Genomic DNA, 22,482 nt, shown 5'->3' on the forward strand with positions numbered 1-22,482 from the left:
TCGTGGCCAATTGTAATTGAACACTGCATAAATAGAAACTCATATGGATTAGCAACAAGCCGCATAGTTTGCAATCCTTTTTACATAGATGTAATGATAGCTTATTCATCAACAAGTAAACAGAATGTAAGTAGTTTAGCACAATTTGTGTTCCCCAAACAAAATTTGAAATTTGAACTCCTAAAAACTCATTTCTATCATGGAAGACTTGTTTTACTTTCAGAATTGGTTCCAAACAAACAAAAAGTTCAGCAATACAAAGAACTAACGTGGTATATACAGGCCCTTGAGAGATGCCATTCCTGTGGGACTAGACTACAACTGCAAATGTCTTTCTAGATTTGAAATAACACTTTTAAGCTCCTCAACAAATTAATTGACACGTACAGAAAAAAGAATAACAACTGCGCCCATGTAAGCCATTAGCATGATCTAATGTTGGGATGTTGAAGCTCCTAGAATTTTGGAAGAGGATTGAAGAATCCTGTAGCCATCAAACATCTGTGCAAAACAAATCTTGCAAATGTCAACTAATAAACAGCATATAAGAATAATAAAACTATTAAAAACATGAACTTTGGCTCAGGGCTACATCCTCCTTTTGAATTGTAAAAGCATACTTTAAACCCAAGCAAAACTTATTTTTGAGTCTTTTTTTAAGACAGGCACACTAAGATCCAGTGATATTTGTGTTATGAGTGGGAAGAACCAGAATTTAGATCGGGGTCATCGATGGTGCATCGCTTGTGATCTACCACACAATTAGAAACAAACATGGTGAATTTAACTAATCATCTAAAAATACAAATTCAGAGGCTTCTAGGATACAAGTGACAAAACACAATCAGCTTAATATGATTAATGCACAGTGAAGTGGCGAATAAGGTGTTGATCCAGTGCAGCCGGTAAGAGAAGGATGAATTGCCTACAAAGAAAAATAATAAACCCTTCTCGTTCTTTTGATTTAATTAGACTAGCACAACTAAAATAAACAAAATAATAAAATTGAACAATTAATAAAAAGAGACAAAGCAATTTACTTGGTCACAACCTAGGTAGTTATTAATTCAAGACAATGAAGAAAGTCCCACTAGTCAATCTCTTTTGTTGAAGCCGGATAAGCCTCTTATACTTTTTTTAAGCTCAGAAAATACTAGGAAATTGAATACAAGATTTGTAATTTAGTTGTTGAATATTTCCCAACTCCGGAGGTCTTTTTATACCTCCTGAAAAATCTTATCTGAGGGTGAAAGGCGCCTTCAATAGGGTCCAAGCCGCCTTCAAGTGGAAAACTCTATTTGCCGAAGATAAAGTTTTATCTTCGGCTAACGGTTAGGGAAGGCGCCTTCAACCGACCCGAAGGCACCTTCGGTACTGTTCATCGAAGGCGCCTTTCAAGCCATGAAAGACGCTCTCCATGAGGCAGATCAGCTCCTTAGTTGAAGACGCCTTCCATTAGACAAATCAGCTCCTTAGCCGATCTCTTCGCGTGGGTAATGTTTCGATCAACTGGAGTTGAGCTCACCCAAGCTCAACTCTGACCTTCTCCTCGAGTAGCCTTCCTCCTCGGCTTCTCGCCCGCCGGTGTACTCTTCCACAGCACCTCGTCCTTCGGATGCATTGAACCAATCGACTCTCTCTTGTGTCATCCTTCTCGCTAGCTGCGTCTTCCGCTCAACTTCTTGTATTTTTAAGTTCATGCACACTTAGACACAAGGATCAAATACACAGTATCTAACTTAACTTGGTTGATCATATCAAAACTAACCTGGATTACTTACATGAGGTGGGGCCTCTGGGGTTGGGGCGAAGTCAAGAAAGCCGGCTAGTGTGAGGGTCAAAATCGAGGGGTCAACACTCAGGGCTAGCACGATTTCCGATTGGTCTGGCTGACTGAACCGTTGGTCCGATCGGATTCCGAGTTCCTCGGAGACGATGAAACCTTGAGTTGTATCAGCGTTACTCAGAGCTAAGTTAGGTGTCCACACTAAGTGCTCTGACGCACTAGACACATCACTTGACCAAACCAGACTCTTTGTTCGAGCAGAGAGGCCGAGTGAAGACCGAGTCCCTGATAACATTCCTTAAATCCGACCTAGCTGCTCCTGCAAGCAACATCCAATCGGACTACATAAGGGACTCAGTCGGTTCTCCAGCTAAGCATATTAAGGGCCCCTCCACCTAACGGTCTAACATGTTGGACCCCGTGGGTGTTTTGATATGATCAACCAAATTATGTTAGGTCCTGCTTGTTATTTGATCTCTGTGTCTAAGTGTGCAGGAAGTCAAGCGGAAGACGCAGCTAGAGAGAAGGACGGCACGGGAAGGGAGCCGACGGACTCAGTGCGTCCGAAGGACGAAAGAGATGCGGAAGAGTACACTGGTGAATGAGAAGAACGTGCACGACGTTCGAGGGACGAGAAGCCGGGTCGAAAGCCTGCTCGCAGCTCGAGGAGAAGGCCGGAAATTGAGTTTGGGTGAACCCTATTTGGAATACCCATTAAAAGCCTGTTTGGAATACCCATTAAGTTGGGAGTTGATTGAGAAATTAACTTAGGTCGTTTTAATTAAACCTTAGGTTATAAATATAAACCCTAAGTTTAACTCCTTTAATTGCCGAGTTATATTCTCTCCTCCCGATCTTAGCCGTCGCCCCCTTCCCTCTCGGCCAACTCGCGCGCCGACCTCTCCCTCTCCCTCTCGCGACCTTCTGCTCCCCCTTCTTCTCTCGGTTTCGGCCGATCCACCGCCGCCCCTCTCCACAGCCGGCAATCTCCTCTTCCCCTCTTCACGCGCAGGCACCATCTTCACCGGCGGCCTCTCCTTCCTTCCCTCGCTCGAGCACCCCCACAGCAGCCGCCAACCTTCTCTCTTCGCGTTGTGCCCTAATTGATCCGGCAAGTACTTCTATTATGTGGGCATGGCTCCTGTGAGGTACGGTTTAGGAACTAGTAGAAGTTGATTGTTTGCTTCCGAAGCTTGATGGATTGTGATTGGAATTGGGTTCGTTTTGATTGTTGTTTCGTGGTGTTATTGTTCTGTGTTCCTACGGATTATATGTTTGTTTAAATGCCTAAACGAGATGCTCAATAGATGAATGAATTGTGATGCGATTCTTCCGAAATGACCTCGTTTTGTTTTGAGTTGTCCTGGTTTTCTATTCGGATTTGGGCGCTCATGATTTGGTACTGGATTGGATCGGGCCTTCCTGGTGAATTGAGGAATTGTGACTTAGCGGTATGGTTTCAGCGCAAAGATTTCATGATCGGTTGTGTTCATGGTGATGCAGTTGTATTCCGTGAGGTTCTTGATTCAAATCGAGGTTTTGTGATGTTCTTTAACAGATGGGTTTTATTCTTGAGTTTCCTTGCACTGGATTTGTACAGGTTTCTCATGCTAAGATCTGGATTGGTGGTACTATAGAATGTAATTTTTTTTCTATTTCTTTTGAAACGCAGAATAGATCGGGTTAGGTTGGTGCGGTGAGAAATCGTGTTTTACTGCAGCCTATTAAATTGGGTTTGGGATTAGCTAGTTGTAGTTTATGCAATTAGTTAAATTGTACCTTATGTGATTTACAGAGTTGTAATTCGAGACGAGCACTTCGACGTGGAGACTGTTTAGCTCGGTCTACATTTAAGGCGGGTACTTCTTGCTTTGTCTTCTTTTAGTACTTTGATCTTGGTGCATGAACTAAATTGGATAAGGACTGTTTACCTTGACTCCACTCTTACTTTCCTGCGCTTGATACTTCCACGCAATCTTTGAGAAATTCGTTCCATATCTATACAGTCTCTTGTTGTTGTCCATGATCAGTAGCAGATACTAGATACCATGTCTGTATGCTTTGACTGTTATTTATTTATATATTATGTTGAGCATGCTGGCTTCATGTAGCATACCTGTTTCTGCTTATATATATGATGACTGTTGCATTGTTCGCATCATGTCATTGCATGCATGCGACCAGCCACCCGAGTGGTGGCCGGAGTTGATGCCGCTTGTCTGCCGTGCCGCACTCGGCCATTCGTGTGAGTGGTAGCTGGAGTACGAGGGACCCCACCGCAGATGTAGCTAGTTAGCTACTACGCAACTGCCCCTCGACCATTCGTGTGAGTGGTAGGAGTGGTGTCATCCGTCATCGACCCGCCTCTCGACTATACGGGGTCGTGCGTAGAGGTGGGGGAGTGACCATCCGCATACTGTTGTTATTATATTTGTTCTGATGTCTATATATGTTATTGCTTACTTCCTGTTGTTCACATATGTCGATATGCTTACTTGTGTTGAGATATGTTCTCGTTGTAGATGTCTAGTCATTGAAAATTGGTATATACCTTGCTTATTACCTCTGTAGTTATGAACAGTAATGTAGCAGATTAGTACCAGTTCTGACCTACTATACCTAGCCTAGGATATGGTTTCAGGTATGAGCATTTGTTTTGGTTCTTTTGTAGTATCTGCTATTTCTGTATGAGACTGTATACTCTTGGCTCACTTTCTAGTTATATGTTATGTTCATGCACTATCTCTTTCCTTACCCGCTGAGTTCCAATACTCACCACCCCGCAAAATGATTTTCTTTCGCCAGGTAACAGGTAGATGAGTCATGGATGCTTGGAGAGTCCTAGCTGCCAGTCCCACGACACACTCGAGGATAGTTTCTTTTTCTTGTTTTGGTTGCTAACGCTATTTATGTTTTGGTTTTGTGAACTTGGTATTGTATGCTTCGATATGGATTTTGGAGTCTCGTCTGGTGGTTGCAGACATTTTTGTTAGTGCCGTTGTTAGTTTTACGTTCGTATTATTTTGTGTCTTCCGCTGTGCATGTTTCCAGTCGTGTGAGTTGTTGTTAACTGTGTGGTTGTTTTTATTCATTTATGTCCAACCAAGTAGGCGGTGTATATTAATTGCGTGTTTGTGTTATTTCTATTGTGTATATATTCCAGCCGAGTGTGGCTGATGTATATTTTGTATGTAGTAATGTTTCAGATTGTCACCCGTACAGGGGAGGTGCTGCCGAAATTTCTTCGGACAGGGACTCCTCTGGGGCGTGACATCCACGAAGGCACCTCAAAAGCAAAGTTAGCAAGGCGCGACATCCTCCGGACTCAGCTGACGAATCTCCGGATGAACAACGACGAGAAGGTAGCGCAACTCCAGGCGAGAATTAAGGAGTTGATAACTCAACTGACCAATCTCGGAGAACCGGTAACGAACCGAGATTCTATCCGGTATGCGCTCAATGCCTTCCCAAGAACTCTAGAGTGAGCTTCCTTAGTAGATGCTTACTACATCTCTAAAGACTTTGAGGTAAGTACTTTAGAAAGTTTATTCTTTACATTTGAACTTCACGAATCAAGAATTACAGAACCTAAAGAGAAGTCAAGTCTCAATGTTGCCCTACAAACCGAGATGGACGATCCCGACTCTGAAGCGTCAATTGACGAAACTGAAGTGGCATTATTGGTAAGGAAGTTGAATAAATTTGTTAAAACTAATAAATTTAGATCGTAGTCGAAGAAGCATCAACGCAACAAAAGGACGATCCGATGCTACAACTGCAACGAAGAAGGGTACATCAAGGATGACTGCCCCAAATTAAAGAAAAGGGACAAGGAGAAGTCTCGAAGACCGACGTCCTTCAAACGCAAGAGTCTGAAGGTTACATGGGATGAATCTTCATCCTCGGAATTTGAAGTCGAAGCCTTCTCGGGATTAGCACTGATGGTCAACCATCTTTTTGAAGAAATCAGCTCGGAGATGAGAATAAATGAAGGGGGAGGATCATCAGAAGAAGAAAGTTACGATGAAGGGGGAGCATCACCAAGTGAGGTAAGTAAGGTACGTGCTTTAACCCCTACTCAGTCCTTTCAATTAATTAAAGTGCTTACGAAAGATCTAGCAAAATTAGAAAAAGAAAATGCTGAATTAAAATTAAACTTAGCAAAAACATGCCCTCTAGAAATGTATGATAATTTGAAATTATAATATGAAAAATTGAAAATTGAAATTGAAAAATGATCATGCATGCCTAAATAAATTTTCAAAATCAAAAATTAAAATTTATGAAAAATTGAATTGGTATATTAGAAAACACCAGGGTCAACTTAGAAAAGTTCCCAAAAGTTATGTACCCCCTAAGTTCTTAAAAAATCTAGTAGGAAGGAACCTATACTGGGTTCCAAAATCTATGCTAGTTTAATTTTTTTAAAGTTAAAGCTTAGAGAAAATTAAACGTTAAAATTTTTTTATGAGACTTTGTCTAATAAAGTAGTTGTTGTTCCAATAACCAAGAGGCCTAGTGCCTCGCCACGACCTGAAAGCCAAAATATTGAAATAAAATATTTAATTAACTTTTTGATAAAAGCATTAAAATTAGAATTAAATAATGTTTTAAACAATTCTTCAAAAATATTTTTTTTCTTTTAAGAAAAATGTTTGTTACTTTAAAAAAAAATTCTCAAATAATATTTTTTTAAAGTTAAAATTTCTTCTGAAGTTAGAAATGTGTATTTATCTTTTTCTCAAAAAATTGTCTTACCTAAGTTTTACTTAGAAAATTTTTAAAAAAGATTTTTTTTCTTAAAAATCATTTTGAAAATGCTGCACTTGGATTTTAAAAATCATTTTTTTTACTTGACTCTTTTTTTACTTGATATTTATTACCCCATTCTTTTTGCTGTGATCAAAGGGGGAGAAAGACAAATACAAGTTTAGGGGGAATTTTTAATGTTTTTTACTTAAAATTTATTTTTAACTTGTGTTGCAAATTCTATTGCAATCCTTATGCTTGAACTGTTAGTTTAGTAATTTCTATAAATTACTGTTTGTTTATTTTGTTTCCCTAACTTGAACTTGGGTTGATGCACATAAAAAAAAGGGAGATTGTTAGACCCCGTGGGTGTTTTGATGTGATCAACCAAGTTAGTTTATGTCCTGCTTGTTATTTGATCACTGTGTCTAAGTGTGCAGGAACTTAGGAGCGCAGGAAGTCGAGCGGAAGACGCAGCTAGCGAGAAGGACGACATGGGAAGGGAGCCGACGGGCTCGGTGCGTCCGAAGGACGAAAGAGCTGCGGAAGAGTACACTGGTGGACGAGAAGAACGTGCGTGGCGTTCGAGGGACGAGAAGCCGGGTCGGAAGCCTGCTCGAGGAGAAGGCCGGAAATTGGGTTTGGATGAGCCCTATTTCGATTGGCCGAAATCACCCAAGCGATCGAAGCTTCGGAAGAAGAGAAAAAAGAGAAGCTGGAAGCTATTTATACCATGCAAGTTGAAGGCAGTATTTATACCATGCAGGTTGAAGGCGCCCTCAATATCATTGAGGGCGCCCTTAACATTGAAGGCGCCTCAGACCAGTCCAAGGCGCCTTCAAGGGCATTGGAGGCGCCTCAGACCCAATCTTCGTGACCATTTGCAACCGGATAGAGCTTTATCCGGTCAAACTGCTTAGAGGCGCCCACAACCCTCTTGGAGGCGCTTTCAACACTCGAGATAAGATTTTCAAGAGCTATATAAAGGCCCCTGGAGCTAGGAAATTAATCAATTAACTCAGTATTCAATTCCTAGTAATAGTTTAGAGCTTTCAGTGTGTAAAAGACTTCTCCGCCTTCAGAGGAGATCTTTCTGAGGTTTTTCATCGACTTGGGTTAACAACCTCCTGGATTGTAACCAAGTTAAATTCTCTGTCTCCTCTTTATTTTTGTTAGTTTATTTCTTTATTATTATTGTATTTTTTGAGTTGAAAGAAACGAGGAGGGTATTTTTATTGTGCAGGCAATTCACCCCCCTCTTGCCGACCCCGCTGCACCAACATAACATTCCTCTTTGTTGTTTTGTGCGACAGCTGTCAGAAAATCAAGGGAATATTCCCTATGCCAGTTCTGCAATAGAAGTTTCTACCTTACAAAATGCAAAGATTATGGATTCATTTTGGGAAGGATGTCATAGCATCATTATGATATGTCCTTTTTTGGCAGTGCATCAAGATTTGTGCATAGAGGAAATAGTAGCACTATAAAAGGGGGTCTTCATTTACACGTGCAGGTACGCTCACACACGCAAACGCTAAGCATACTCCACATTATGCATCTACTGTTCATTGTCTTCGATTCGATCAGTTGTTAACTTGAGCGTCGGAGTACCTGCGCCAGGGACTCTTCCCTGGCCCGGTTGTAGACATTCTTTTTGAAACGCAGGATCACTTGGAGTCATTTTTTGCCAACTTAGAGTCTTTGCAAGGGCAACAACACAGCCATCTGTTCCAGTCAAACCATGATTGGTGTGCATCAGACCCATTCTGGATTGGTCAATCCAACTAAGGATCCACAGCAGCTGATCTGAATGAGAGATTAAAGGTCTTTACGAGAATTTATGGGAAAGAGTTTAAATGTCTGGAATTGACAGATGATGTGGGAAATTGGGTAAGACAGTCTGGATTAGATCGAGCAATAGGATAGGGAGCTGCAAAACAAGTCTGGAGGGAAGAGGTAGGGGTTGCCGTAAGTCGACATGCAAACAGTGAAAGCTGAATAATGAAGCCGGTGCAAGATTAACTGATGAATAACTGTGCTCAGCAATGGCTAGTCACATCATATGCAAAGACATTCAATCAGATGGGCAGGCAGAAATGATCAACAAAATTTACATGTCAAGCACAATGGAGATCTACTCGGTATTGGAAGATTCTTAAAGAGAAAGATTTCCCCAAGTTATAAATGTTGGAGCAATTCGAATGGTTCGTACGATCATGTGTTTTGATATTGAACAAAAGATTTAAGTTAGGTTCACCCTTGTATTTGATATGTGTATATAAGTGTGCAAGTTTGCTGGATACACATATGACTCAGCTTGATCGCTTCGGGTCCGGTGAAGGATGGAGCATCCAAGGGACCGTGGACAAGGCAACAAGGACAATGGCCGAGGGAAGCAACTTCGAGGGATGCGCGAAGGATGACATTGGGGATGAGTCGCGGGCTTGAATGCATTCAAGGGACGAGAGTCAAACGAAGTAGGCTTAAAGGCAAAAGATCAAAGCAGCGAAGAAGAGTCCAGTGAGTCGTGAGGGTCCGAGTGCGAGAAAGATGTACTCGAGAAGGGAAACCCTATGTTTAGGATTTTACCAATTGACTGGTACTGGGACTAGTCGACTGAGGCAGAGCACAAAGAGTTTCTGTGCCGAACGACAAGGATCAGTCGACTGGTGCAAGGATCAGTCGATTGGTAAAGAACCGTTGGCTAGACACCAATCAACTGGTGCAAGGACCAGTCAACTGGTAACGGTAAAAACAGCAAGGCTGTTTCTTCCAAGCTCTATATAAGGGAGCTTAGGATGGCTGGCCAAAATGACGAAATTAGTGATGGTTTACCCTAATTAGTAGTCAACAAGTTCTCAAGTGTTCTTTGAGTTCCACGAGGTCTTGGTTGGTATTGTGGTGAGGTTTCTCCACGTACAAGGAGACTTGAGATATTCAAAGTTTGCCGGGGCTGATCCACCGAATGATAGGGATCGTCCACCTTACGGACAATCGTGGAGTAGGAACAAGTTGTCTCCGAACCACATTAAATGACGTATAGTGGTTTGCTTGTTTCTTCTTGTCTTTAGCTTTTGCATTTGTGTTTGTATTCCGCTGTGCTAACAAATACGTTAGAAAGCGAATTTAGGGTCAATGTCTATTTAACCCCCCTTCTAACCAGCCACCGATCACCAACAATAAAGTGATGTTGGTGACTTCTAAGATTTTGATGTTTGACAATGTACCTAAGTCTGGTCAGTTTGACCGAGGGTTGATCCAAATAGGACATGATGTTTGAAAGAGAAAAGTCTAGTCAGGACTAGATGACTAGCAAGGGTAAGTCTTAACCGAAGGATAGGTAAGTGAGAAGTCTATTAAGTGACTAGTCCTAACTAGAAGTCAGGCACGGGGAAGTTCTGGTGAGTGAAGTCGGACCCTAGTGAGTGAAACTAAGTAGTGGAAGTCCTGGTGAGTGAAGTCAGACCCTAGTGAGTGAAGCTAGGTAATGAAAGTCCTGGTGAATGAAGTCGAGCTCTAGTGAGTGAAGCAAGGTGGTTGAAGTCCTGATGAGTGAAGCCGAGCAATGAAAGTCCTGGTGAGTGAAGTTGGGCAACCCTAGGGGAGATAACCCTAGGTAATGAAAAGTCGGAGTAAACTCTAAGCATGTGTGACCGCAGTTGACCAGACTAACGAATTATTAATAATGCAAACACTGTTCTTTTTTACTATTTTATATCTATTGTGCTAACTCAATGTTGTAGGTAAGTCTTAGTAGATCAGCTTGATCAGATACTAAGCAAGACCAGTGAAAGTCCAAACAGATCTGAAGGACCAGAGGTTTGGCAGGTAAGTAAAAGTAAGCACTAGAGGAGATAGTTCCAGTGAGGACAAGTCCAATTTAGGACTTTAGGTGTAAGTCCAATTTAAGTCTATTTTGAAAACTTAAACTGAGACCTTGATTAGATCCTGGTCTAGGATAGACAAGATCTAATTAATATTGCTATTTGATTATTATGTTAACTTCCTTTTGTGGGGTATACTTTGTTTTGTTGGACTAACACATTTTGTAGGGCGAAAGGAGCATAAAATACCTTGGATGAACAGTAGCCGAGGTGCCTTCCATGCGAAGAGAAAGGCACCTTAAGCTAGGCGATGGAAAGCGCCTTGGAGAGGCTTGAAGGAGCCTTCGGTCGGATAAGGCAGAAGGCTTCGTCGACGATAAGAGTCAATTTTGTTGGGGTTGAAACTTGGTGTTGAAGGCGCCTTCAACCCTCTTTAAAAGGGCTACTCGACCAAGGTTTCAAAAGAACTCATTCACGACTGCTGTAAGCAATTTTTCAAGTTCCCGCTCCGACTTCGTCCTCTCGCTGTGCTGCGATGCTGCTACGCCCTACTACTACAAAGAAGTCGTCTGACACCGAGCTCGATCCAAGAATCTTCACATGTTGGGTAACGAAAATGTTATTATTTGTTTAATTACTGCATTAATGAAAGTGTAGGCTGTTACACTTGTCCTATTATTTTTATTGTACTTGATTTCATCTTCCGGCGGTTCTGAATATTGGATTACCCGTCGATAGGTCCACAAGACCTGGGTCTTACAGTAGGAGTCGCTGAAGATTACAAACTAAGTAACCAACTGAGTTAGTGTGCTTTTGGTTTTTTTCGATATCTGTTTTATTTTTCGCTATGTACTTATTTTATAAAGTAGAAAAAAGGTTAAGTTTTTTAACGATCCTACAAGTGAAACCTATGATATTTAGACTCTTCGTCTATCTCCACCATACAAGTAAAACAGAGTGAAATGATCTAATCTAGATCTGATGATTGAGGTTGATCCAAAAATGATTGAGGGAACTGAAATAGTGTCTTAACCACCACTTAATAATTTGCTTTTTTTTCCCCTGAAAAAATCCTTGATAACCAGCAGCACTAGCTAATGAATCCAGAAAGAAGAGTTGCAAAAGGAGGCCAATTTCATTGTGTGTGTGCCACAAACATAGGAATATAACTGAATAAAAAGATCATGCAAAATAATGCTTACTTGAACGAAGTCGTGTGATGGGAATTTCTTGCATCTCACGTCTAATACACAGCCATTCACCGAGCAAAGACATCAATGCCAAACCAATGATATTAACGACCCACCAGGTAATGGATGATGGCCAACCTCCATAAATGATGGATATAAAGAGATGTATGATATAGAGAGTAGCTGAGAAATCCAAGCACTTTTTAGCTCTTTCTATCAAATAAAGCAAAAAAACTGCCCTGCTCAAGGAAAATAATAAAGGTAAATCAAGGGTAACTTTGCTACATCTTTCAACAAGCAAGTTAATTCTAAAACAAACAGTACTCAAATTGCAAAAAGAACATCTAAGTTAGTATTACACCGTACCATGCTGAATACTTGGTCCTTTTTTTTTGAGTTAAGAAGTTTTTGTAACGCTGATGAACTGGGTTCTTTTTTTGGAGTTAAGAAGCTTTCATAAAGCTGATGAACTTAATTTTTTTTTTTTGCATCAACAAGCTTTGATAGATCATACAACACAATCTAACATACCACCAGATAATGCACAAATTAGGGCACATGGCTATATGGCTATATGGCTATATACTCTATGCAGGTAATTCAAAACAAAAACATGTAGATGAAAACACAAGAAACTATATAGCACCATATCTCCGGAAAGAAAAAACAATTGCAGGTTAAAAATCAACTGTAACTCAATTTCTAAGGTTCCTATCTGGCCTATTTGAATGAATAATCGCAAGCACAATTCCAACAAACAAAAAATTGAACTTCTCTTGCTATGCATCAAGCACACAAATGGAAATTGACAGAAATAATGAAACACCAACTGCTTTTGTGCGAATTTTCTGAAAAATTAATAAACACAAGTAGGAGATTGAGATGCTTGACCAGAAGAGGAACTGAAACAGATGAAACAACCTAAATAAATAAAAAGTCGATATTGTTACCCTGCAAGGGAACTGAGTATGAAGGAAACGATCGCACACCACCCAGTGACGGTGGAAGCCACGAGCATCGAGAAATCGAAGAAATACATGAGACTCATCCAAGATACTCGCGTCCCCACGAGAAGGACCATGAAGAACCCGAGGGTGAGATAGTAGAGGCACTGGAGGGAGACGATCTGCGCCAGAATGAGCCAAGGATCCCATACGATCGTCCCATAGAACATGATTCCTCTCCTCCTTGTTCCAGAACCTAGCCTTTTGACCACCTTCAGATATCTATCTGAATCTCCAAACTTCAAGATTGCACGAGCGGAAAAACACAGGAACAAACGGATCAAAGCATGCATGAACCCTAGTGAGACATGAATCGATGTGCAAATAGTCGAAGAACACGGCGTAGATGAAGCACAGGCCACGGGGATCTGAGGCCGCCGGATGCAATCAGGAGAAGCGATTTTGAGTAGAGGGGAAAGAGTACTCTCCTTTTTACCTTCCTTATTATTGGATAGAAGGAGTGGGCCCGTCATAGATGTTCGAATAAAAATGGACGCCATTCAACGCCACAATTCTTCGTACCCTACTTCTGATTGGAGTCGAGGGCTGTCCAGGAGGAAAACATTAAGCCGGTCCCTATCGTATGGAGACTGCATTTGCACGAATCCTAACTTCCACCTGGCAAGATTGCAGTGATCGAGATGAACTACTCTAAGGATCGACGATCAGAATGGATTATGTTCTGTCCTTTGAATACTATTACGTGTCTTTCACGGGTCGATCAAAAATAACTAAATAACAATGTTCCGTAAGGAGAAAGCCTGCTTTTTCTGGAGTTTTACTTTCCCCTACGGGAGCGATAGCAAGAGCTCGGGTGAGATCGATTGAACCATCGCCTTTTGCATTTATTGATCATTCGAATTGTAGAAGTTTAGAGGATGGCGGAGGCGGAAGCGGGATTGGAGGACGGGGATGCCCTCGGCAAGGTGCGGCATCGCATCGCGGATCATTCAAAGGTATCGATGTCGCCTCTCATTTCTTTTATTTTGTTTTCGTGTTCAGAGTTGCGTTTGTTTAATCGACGCGATTCCGTTCTGTTGGTGTCGATTAGAGAGTGGTGCAGACAAAGGAGATTCTGTCGAAACAAGCGGCTCAGACGAAGGAGATTCTGTCGAAGCAAGCGGCTCAGACGAAGGAGATTCTGTCGAAGCAAGCGGCTCAGACGAAGGAGATTTTGTCGAAGCAAGCCGTAAAGATTGCCAAACAAGCCGAAGAACACGAGCGGATTTTGTTTAAGGTGCTTTGATTATTTTGCTGCCTGTTCGAGTCGCTCTCGACGTGCTTCCAATCTCAATGTTTGAAATCGCCAACCTGTTTTGGTTGTTTCCTCATCCAGGTAACTCATTTCTTGGGCGTTCTTGGATTTGGCGCTTTTTGTTACATCCTGGGCGCTAGTAAGTAGTTGTCGATTTCGCATGAAGGATTGGAAGTCTATTGAGATCTATGTTTTTCAGACGATAGTTTGACAATTCAGATACAAATTTCTATTTGAATCAGGGCCACAAGATGTACCCTACGTGTATTGTTTTTTCTATGTCACCTTCGTTCCTCTTCGGTGGATATACTACCGGTACAAGAAATGGCACTATTACCTCCTGGTGAGAAACCGAATGTTTAATCTTTGAAACGTTAGTCAATTTTCTTCCTTGCATAGATCTCCATTTTTTGTTTTGTTTTTGTTTTTTGTGTGTGTAGTTCGTGTTCTTTTCCTGCCTTTCTTCCTTTACCTTTTATTTAAATAGACCAATAGAAGTACTGCGGATACTAATAACCTCTGTGTTTTGGATGACAAGATCATTTTGATAACCATTCAACATTGAAGAGGGTTGAAATGTTGCATAAGTTTGTAAAAGCGTATGTGGTATGGGTGCCAAGCAATTGGATTGAGGTCATCTTATGCAATATGTGTTGGCGGTAAATCTGGTTGATACTACTTCGATCAAAAAACTTGGTGCCGTCTATTTTTGTAGGATTTTGCTTCTTCAAAATTTGCTCTAAAACCTTCAATAAATTAGAAAATGAATCCAAGGCACATACACACAAACCTTCAATAAATTAGAAAATGAATCCAAACCTTCAATAAAACAATGGATTCCTTAGTAATGTTGTTTCTAAAGTGCATGCCCCTAATACCTTGGATTTATTCAAACTCGACAATTGAATGCTTGTATATTATTACTGTAATATAACAATATACAAACAACACTTTGAAAAGCAAGTAACTTTGGGAGAGGAAAGAGTTTTGTTATCAAAAGGATGATGGATTGTTTGTGCAAAGTGGTGTTTTATAGTGTTTGAAACATTGTCTATGAAAGGACATGTCTTTTAGATTATAACCTTTCAGAGCATCCACATCAGCTTCCTTATCCAAAATGTATAATTTAAGATAAAAAAATTACTTTATTAAATTTGGATATCCACTTTTCACTGTATCAGCTTCCCTTTTTTTCCTCTCTCCTCTATAATGTTTAGGGAATGAAATCCATTCCCTAAATTTAGAGAAGTGTTGTTCATAAACGCAAAATTTAGGGAATAGATAGGGTAACTGATGCAAAGGTTTTTTAGCTATCCTATCCAAAATTTAAGGTAAAATGGTAACTGATGTGGATGCTCTGATTCAAACATCAAAAGACACCTACATGAAGGGACACAAGAAGTTCCTTATTCCTTCTATTCTTTCCCATTTTATGAAAATCACCAACAATCCTCCTCCATTTCCAAAAAAAATGAATTTTTGAAAACTTTCAATTATCAAGTGATAAGCCTTATGCATAAATAAAGGTATCCAATGGATTTGAACCTTTACATAGTGAAGACCTCTCAAATGCTAACCAAGGTGACCGGTAGACTAGCTTTGAACCAACAACCTTATTCGATTAACCGGAGTGATTTCACACATAGACTTTCCTTATCCTCAGAATTCATATGGGTGACACATGGATTGGCCTTGTGTCTAACTACCCTAATTTTTCATGAATATTTATATAGTTAGCCATACCACAATAGAAACGACATGATCTCCTATATTCATATAAGTGGATGTTATAAAGAATACTCACATAACTAAGTATTCCAAATGATTGCCTTTTATAACTCCATAACGCTTAGAAGTTTTTCCTAACCATTCCATTACGTGAACCAAGCACTTCCCTGGGGACAAACTAAGTGCTTCAACCATAAATATAGTATCTTTACTCATTAAACCCGAGATTTGGAAATCATCCAAAGTTGAGTCGAGTTTCTACTATTGATGATTAGTAAGTTGGCTTTAGTCACATCTCCTTTAACGTTATCAAAACTAGATCCCTTGCAAGGCCTTTTGTCAAAGGGTAAGCCAAGTTAAGACTTGACTTCACATATTCTATAATTATGACATATTTAGATATCAATTGTCTAACCGAACTATGTCTCAACCCAATATGCCTTGACTTTCCATTATAAATATTGTTATATGCCCTTGATAGTGTAACCTCATTGTCACAATGTATAGCAACTGGAGGCATTGATTTCGGCCTCAAAGGAACTTCCATTAATAGGTTCCTCAACTATTCTGCTTCCTTAACACACAAAGTAAGAGCTATAAACTCGACTGTCATTATGGAATTAGCAATACAAGTTTGCTTTTTGAAACCCCAAGATATGACTCCACCAATTCTAAATATCCACCCACTAACTTCAGGTAGAGTAGAAAATTTGTTCTCATAAAATATAGCATCACGCGATTCAAATATGGCATTGGTAGAAATAGAATTATTAGGTTCAATAACAAGGAACCTTTGTCTTTCTATGCTCAAATAACCCAAGAAGATGCACTCAATGTCCTTCTCTCCTAACTTCCTCACTTTTGGTTCAGGAAGTCCAACAATAGCTCGACATCCCCAAACTTGTAAGATAGATTAGGTTTGTGTTTCTTTCATAATTCATATGGGATAGTTTTGTTTCCATTAGAAGGAACACGATTTAGAATGTGACATGCTGTCATTATCGCTTCACCCTAATAGTCCTTAGTTGTGAATTACTCAACATAGTATTCACCATTTCAATAAGAGTTCTATTTTTTCCTTTCTGTCATTTCATTTTGTTGGGGAGTATATGCAAAAAATGTTTAGAATACAATGCCCATATCTTCATAATATTTAGGAAAGTGATATTCACCTCCTCTATCACTTCTAAGACATTTAATCTTAAAGTTACATAGATTTTCTATTTCAACCTTATAAATTTTAAGTTTATCCAATACTTTATTCTTAGTCCTCATTAAATAAACATAACAATATCTAGAAAAATCATCTATGAAGGTAACAAATTAACATTTTCCTTCCCTAGTAGGCATAACATGTAAATCACATGCATCACTATGTATTACGTATAATATGGAACTAGTTTTTTTTTATACTAGGAAATAGAGTTTTAATTATTTTGTTTTGCAAGCATACTTTGCATTTTTCTAGCATATTATCCTTACATTTTGGTATTAAAACCAGAATATTCATGTCATGCATTTTTCTAGAATTAACATGCCCTAGATGAAAATTCCAAAATTAAATGCGTCAACCATATAAACAAAAACATCAATTCTATTTATATGCATCTCGAACATTCCATCATACACAAATCCTTTGCCAACAAATACACCTCCTTTGAGGATGGTTACAAAATCAAATTTAATGACAATTTTGAAGCCACACTTAAGAAATAAGGTTCCTCTTAACTTCAAGAACATGATACATATTAGTCAACATAAGTGTCTTCCCTGAAGTGAACTCCAATTTAACAATACCAATTCCTTTGACGGTTGTCGTAGAGTGGCTTCCCATATAGATAATTATCTCTTCTTCTACCAGTGAATAGGTAGAGAATTGGTTTCGATTGATACATATGTGCTTTGTAGCATCGATACTATTCCACCAATCTTGGCAATCCTCAACCAAACATGCCTCCATGATCATCGCCACATACTTGGTCCTTCCCGTCTGATTTTGTTTCTTAGGATATGGCATTCTCTTTTGTAGTGCCTTGGTTTACCACAATGATGGCAGTTGCCTTTTCTCTTTTGGTTCTTGGAGTTATGTTTATTGTCATCAACTTTCCTCTTTTTATTTTTAAAGGAGTTACCATTATTATTGTTCCTCGAATTTTTGACTTCCTCCACCACAAGCACCTTAGAGGACTATTCCTCCGAATTGTTAGCATGAAAATCTTTTTCAATACGAAGACGACTAGCCAATTCTTTTAGAGACAAGTCCTCCCTATTATGCTTGAGATTATTTTTATAATTTTTCCATGAATTAGGAAGTTAGTCGATCACCAAAGACACAACAATAGATTCAACCATACACATTCCATGTTGTGCAAATTGATTATACATGTGTATGACTTCATGGAATTGCCCAATAATGTCGACCATGCGATATTGAAAAAATTTGGAAACCAGCAATTTCTTACTTGTAGCATCTTTAGATTGATACTTAGCTTCAAGTGAGTCCCATATTTCCTTTGCGATTTCCTTGTTGTAGTATTGGCCAAACAAAGCATTGGTCATTGCATTGCAAATATTCCCTTTGTACACGTAATCGTCTTGATCCCATTTTTGTCTTGCCCCTGTTTGTGCTAGTTTCTTTTTCTTTTTTTGCCAGTTTCACTGTGATAAGAACATATACCACATTTAGCAAAGTGAGTAGGAAATGCAATTTCTTTTGCCAATGCTGAAAGTTTTCTCCGTCGAACTTTTCCAATTTGACAAAATCCACAACAAAGTTACGAAGCAAATTTCCTTGAGAAGCCATAAGTAGTTTCATAAGATTGTTGGTGGTAAATCGGGTTGATACTACTTTGATCAGGAAACTTGTCGTCATTGTCGTTTTTTGCAGAATTTTGCTTCTTCAAATCTGCTCTTGTCGGGGAACTGCCGCTGTCAAGGAATTTCGTAAATTCTTCAATAAATTAGAGAACGAATCCAAGGCGCTTACACTCGCTTTCCTTGAGAAACTATTTGCTCCCACCACAGTGATGCACTCGGACTAAACAAATGTTTCTCAGGATACATTGGATTCCTTAATAATGTTAATAAGAGAGAGGAAAGATTTTCCTTATCAAAAGGATGATGGATTGTTTGTGCAAAGTGGTGTTTTTAGTGTTTGAAACATTGTCTATGAAAAAACATGTCTTTTGGATCATAACCTTTCATTCAAACATCAAAAGACACCAATACATGGACACAACTGAAGAGACACAACTGTTGAAGTTCCTTCTTATTCCTTTCATTCTTTTCCATTTTATAGAAATCACCAACATTATGTAGATGTATATGCAGGTAGTTCCTCAAGAAGTCGTGTTTGCCCCAACACTAATAATATTTCATAAATAATATATTTAGTGAATCGGTTTGATGGTAGAGATGTATGATATATCCTTGTTTAAACATGAAAGTGATTTTATGTTTGATTGCTCAAAACCTCAAACTAGTCATTTGGTTGATACCATCTACTGAACTCAAGATAAATGGCTTAATTATGATTGATATTAATTTCTGAAGACTCGTGGATGAACACTAAATTTCAGAAAATTATGACAGTTCATCATAGTGAATAAGTGATTCCTTTGTTTATGTCAGTTTCCAATGTATGTGAACCTTAGGAGTCATCTGCATATATACAATGGCAAGTTCTGCAAGTTATGCTGTTTCCATTGTGGTTATTGTCTAAGGGTTAGAAGTCAATTTCTAGGAAATGCATGTTCCCTGTGCATGCTATCTACTACATCAACTTGAAACTGTGCGCCCTTTTACCGACTACCCACTCAAGATTGTTGTTCCATCCTGTAATTTCCTTCTCTATTGCTATTAATTGTTGTCTATTAAATTTTTTTTCCAGGAGTTATTTCTACTCTCTTTTTTTTTCCTTTTTTCTTTGATGTTATTTTTTTTATAGAAAAATAATATAACATTGTTTTTTTCATATAACAATATTGTGCAAGTAACTCATTATTGAGGTGCAGTATCTTAATGGCCATGTTTTTTCCCCTTTTATAACAGGATTTCTGCTACTATGCCAACACTATCTTCATAGTAATGCTACTGTTCTTTCCAAAAAATGAAAAGCTTTTCATGGTTTGCTTCTCATTTGCTGAAGTAAGGCTGCCTACAATTCCTCCTATAAAATGTGCTTAAATCTCACTTAGCTGACATGCAAACCTTCTGTAGGGACCCCTTGCTTGGGCTTTGATTGTTTGGCGTAATAGCCTGGTGTTTAGTTCACTTGACAAACTTGTCAGTGTCCTCATACATCTTTTACCTGGTGAGTCACTACTTCGTAACAGAGAAAGACCACATGTGATGTTCAGTCTAAAGGTGTTCCTCTTCTGCATCTAGTGTAATTTTCCAATCACTCTTAGGCAGAGTTTTGATGAACTTGGTTTGATATGTTAATTTGATGGTCATGCAATTCTTTCTCTAATCTAGTTCTTAATCATTCCATGACTACAAAAAAAAATGTTGTCTTGTCTTAACCATGTTTCGGTGACTTGTGCAGTGTGTTTGAATCTTGTCTTACTTTAACTGTTGATTAAAATAATTATTCGGTTGGTAGTGGCTGTTTCTTATATAAAGTCATGTGTTGAACAGTGAAACTTCCAGAAAGGATTATATTGTGGTAAAATGTTTAGTTTGGAACTTTATATTCTTCTTGTTACAACTAAGTGTATTTGTTGAAGAGGGGAGATTTTAGGAATGTGCGTAAGATGATGGTGATGGATGCAAAGAAGCACAAAAGATTTAAATCAAGGGCATCCATGCTTAGTTATACGCATTGGTATGTCGCAATACATTTTGGAGTTGCTATTAGGTGAAAATGCTGCAGATGATCATGACTTATGATGGCTTGTTTAATTTGACATTTCTACTGCACCTTTCTAATTATCTTAATTAACCAACAAAAATGACCGTGTTATCCACGAGGATGTGGATGACATGATATTTTATTTCCATTTCACACCAAGTTTTAATCAATGAATACATCAACAAGTTTGATCTTGATTTAATGTTGAAATTGTCATTGACAATTGGACTAACCTTCCATTCTCTTTGGTTGTTTACTTAATTATGGCATCTCTAGCTTCCATTAATAATTGTATTTCTATCACGAACTCAATTTTCAGGAATTGTTTTCTTTACTATCCGGTGGTGGAACCCTGAAACTTTTGCTGCCATGCACCCAGAAGGGAGGGCAGCAAGGGTATTTTGGCCATATGTGGAAGATAAGTCATACCTGTGGATGTGGTTATTTGTTGTTCCTTTGATTGCATATACCCTGTGGCAAATTCTGTATTTCCTCATTGTGGATGTTCTACGCCGTCAACGATTCTTGCGTGACCCTGACGTCATGACATCTTACAGGTTCAATATTCTTTCTTGATAGCCTTTTCTGCCGCATCAATTGACCTGTACTAGACACTTAACACGTTTTCCTGCCACATTTTGCACTGCCAAAAAAATTGACCATTCGCCTCTTACCTCCTAAATTTCTTGAAAATATTACAAATGAAAGAAAAAAATGAAATGAAATGAAAATATCGATAATGTTTCTTACATTAAAATACAGTTAGTATTAGCTTATCTGCTGTTAAGTGATGATTAAATTTGTCAAATTAGCAATACCAAAAGTCGTCATTTTAGCTCATATAACGTCTTCTCTCATGAATGCATGATGCAGGGAACTCTCTAAGAAGGCTCAGAAGGCAAATAACATCTGGTGGCAGTTGAGTGGAATGCTGGGTGATCAGAACCGGCCTATCATGTACAATTTGCTGCAAGCTGTCTTTACAGTGGCAACTATGGCCCTTGCAGTCCCAATCTTCATGTCGTACAAGATGCATGTGATTTTCCAAATCTTCAAGGTCTCTGCCACAGTGTGGAATGGTGGCAGCTTCATTTTAGATGTCATGCCCAGGCAAGCTGCCCTCAGAGAAAAGAAGAAGTTGGAGATGAAACCAGTTGTTCAGGAGGTAGGCCAACCATTGCCAGATCTCCCAGATAACCATTCAAAATCTTGCGAGTCGAGTGGGACGTAGAACAACAGCATCCATTACAAGCTGCTCTGGTTCCAGCCAACAAGTTGCGGATGGAGTTGCTTTTGCTATGGTATTGCTTTTCCGTCTTCATAATTTGAAACCGGCTTTTCTGGTTCTTAGAAGATCTGGGTCTAATCTTGTAGGGATTGTCTTTGGAATGGTTTCAAATTCCGAGAAACAAAATTGTTTAATAGATTGTAACATTTTCCTGCTAATGTACAAACCATTCTGGTGTGTTATTGTTGGTTTAACTGTCGGTTACATAAAACTACTAGTTGGCATTGCACATATGTCCCTACTACATTCAACATTTTAGTGTTTCATACTTTCATTTGCAAAATAATTAGTTGAGAAAGTTAGGCTTAGGGTATATAAGCGAATTCAGGTGAATACAACACAACTGAGAATTTCTATCGGGGAGAAGTAGGCGAAGGCAATGTCGTGTGACACCTTTTGACCTCCAGGAGATGACTCCCACGTTGATCTCAGTGAGGTTGCCTTGAAAAACTCAAGTCGCAAAACAATAGTAGATTTGAAATGGCATCCATAGACATAAAACATGTTGCCCTATCTTGGTGGGAAATACAACTCTTAATTATTGAAAATCTATGGGGGAGCAATTGCTAGTTGCTACTCTTGATCATGTATAAAGCATTTGCAAACTTTCAGATGAAGTTTAGAAACCAGATACAGAAGGCTTTGAATTACAGATTGCATGAACAGCACTGCTATGGTAATTAAGTAGCACAGCAATCTTAATTTTGACTCTTACCGCTCAAAATGACTCTTTCAACCAAAACAAAAAGTAGAAAAGATCAAACATTGTTGTATAGAAGAGGGAAATTGTCCATTTCGAATCATTG

General features: G+C 39.1%; 2 protein-coding genes across 2 annotated transcripts; one reads left to right on the plus strand and one right to left on the minus strand.

Moving 5' to 3' along the window:
• Positions 1 to 28: 28 nt before the first annotated feature.
• LOC122016153 (protein SYS1 homolog) lies at positions 29 to 12,962 on the minus strand. The gene is made up of 3 exons (XM_042573373.1): positions 12,500 to 12,962; positions 11,562 to 11,788; positions 29 to 501 (listed from the first exon to the last, which is right to left on the minus strand). Exons 1-3 carry the CDS (start codon positions 12,844 to 12,846, stop codon positions 494 to 496), a joined length of 582 nt encoding a protein of 193 aa, XP_042429307.1. The 5' UTR covers positions 12,847 to 12,962; the 3' UTR covers positions 29 to 493.
• Positions 12,963 to 13,292: 330 nt separating this feature from the next.
• LOC122017610 (glycerophosphocholine acyltransferase 1-like) lies at positions 13,293 to 21,907 on the plus strand. Its single transcript, XM_042575262.1, has 8 exons — positions 13,293 to 13,509; positions 13,605 to 13,790; positions 13,890 to 13,947; positions 14,051 to 14,151; positions 19,587 to 19,682; positions 19,755 to 19,848; positions 20,708 to 20,945; positions 21,262 to 21,907. The coding sequence occupies exons 1-8, from the start codon at positions 13,432 to 13,434 to the stop codon at positions 21,617 to 21,619; spliced, it is 1,209 nt and encodes a 402-aa protein (XP_042431196.1). The 5' UTR covers positions 13,293 to 13,431; the 3' UTR covers positions 21,620 to 21,907.
• Positions 21,908 to 22,482: the final 575 nt, after the last annotated feature.

This window comes from Zingiber officinale, chromosome 8B (genome assembly GCF_018446385.1).
Source record: "Zingiber officinale cultivar Zhangliang chromosome 8B, Zo_v1.1, whole genome shotgun sequence".
In the NCBI taxonomy this organism is placed as follows: Eukaryota; Viridiplantae; Streptophyta; class Magnoliopsida; order Zingiberales; family Zingiberaceae; genus Zingiber; species Zingiber officinale.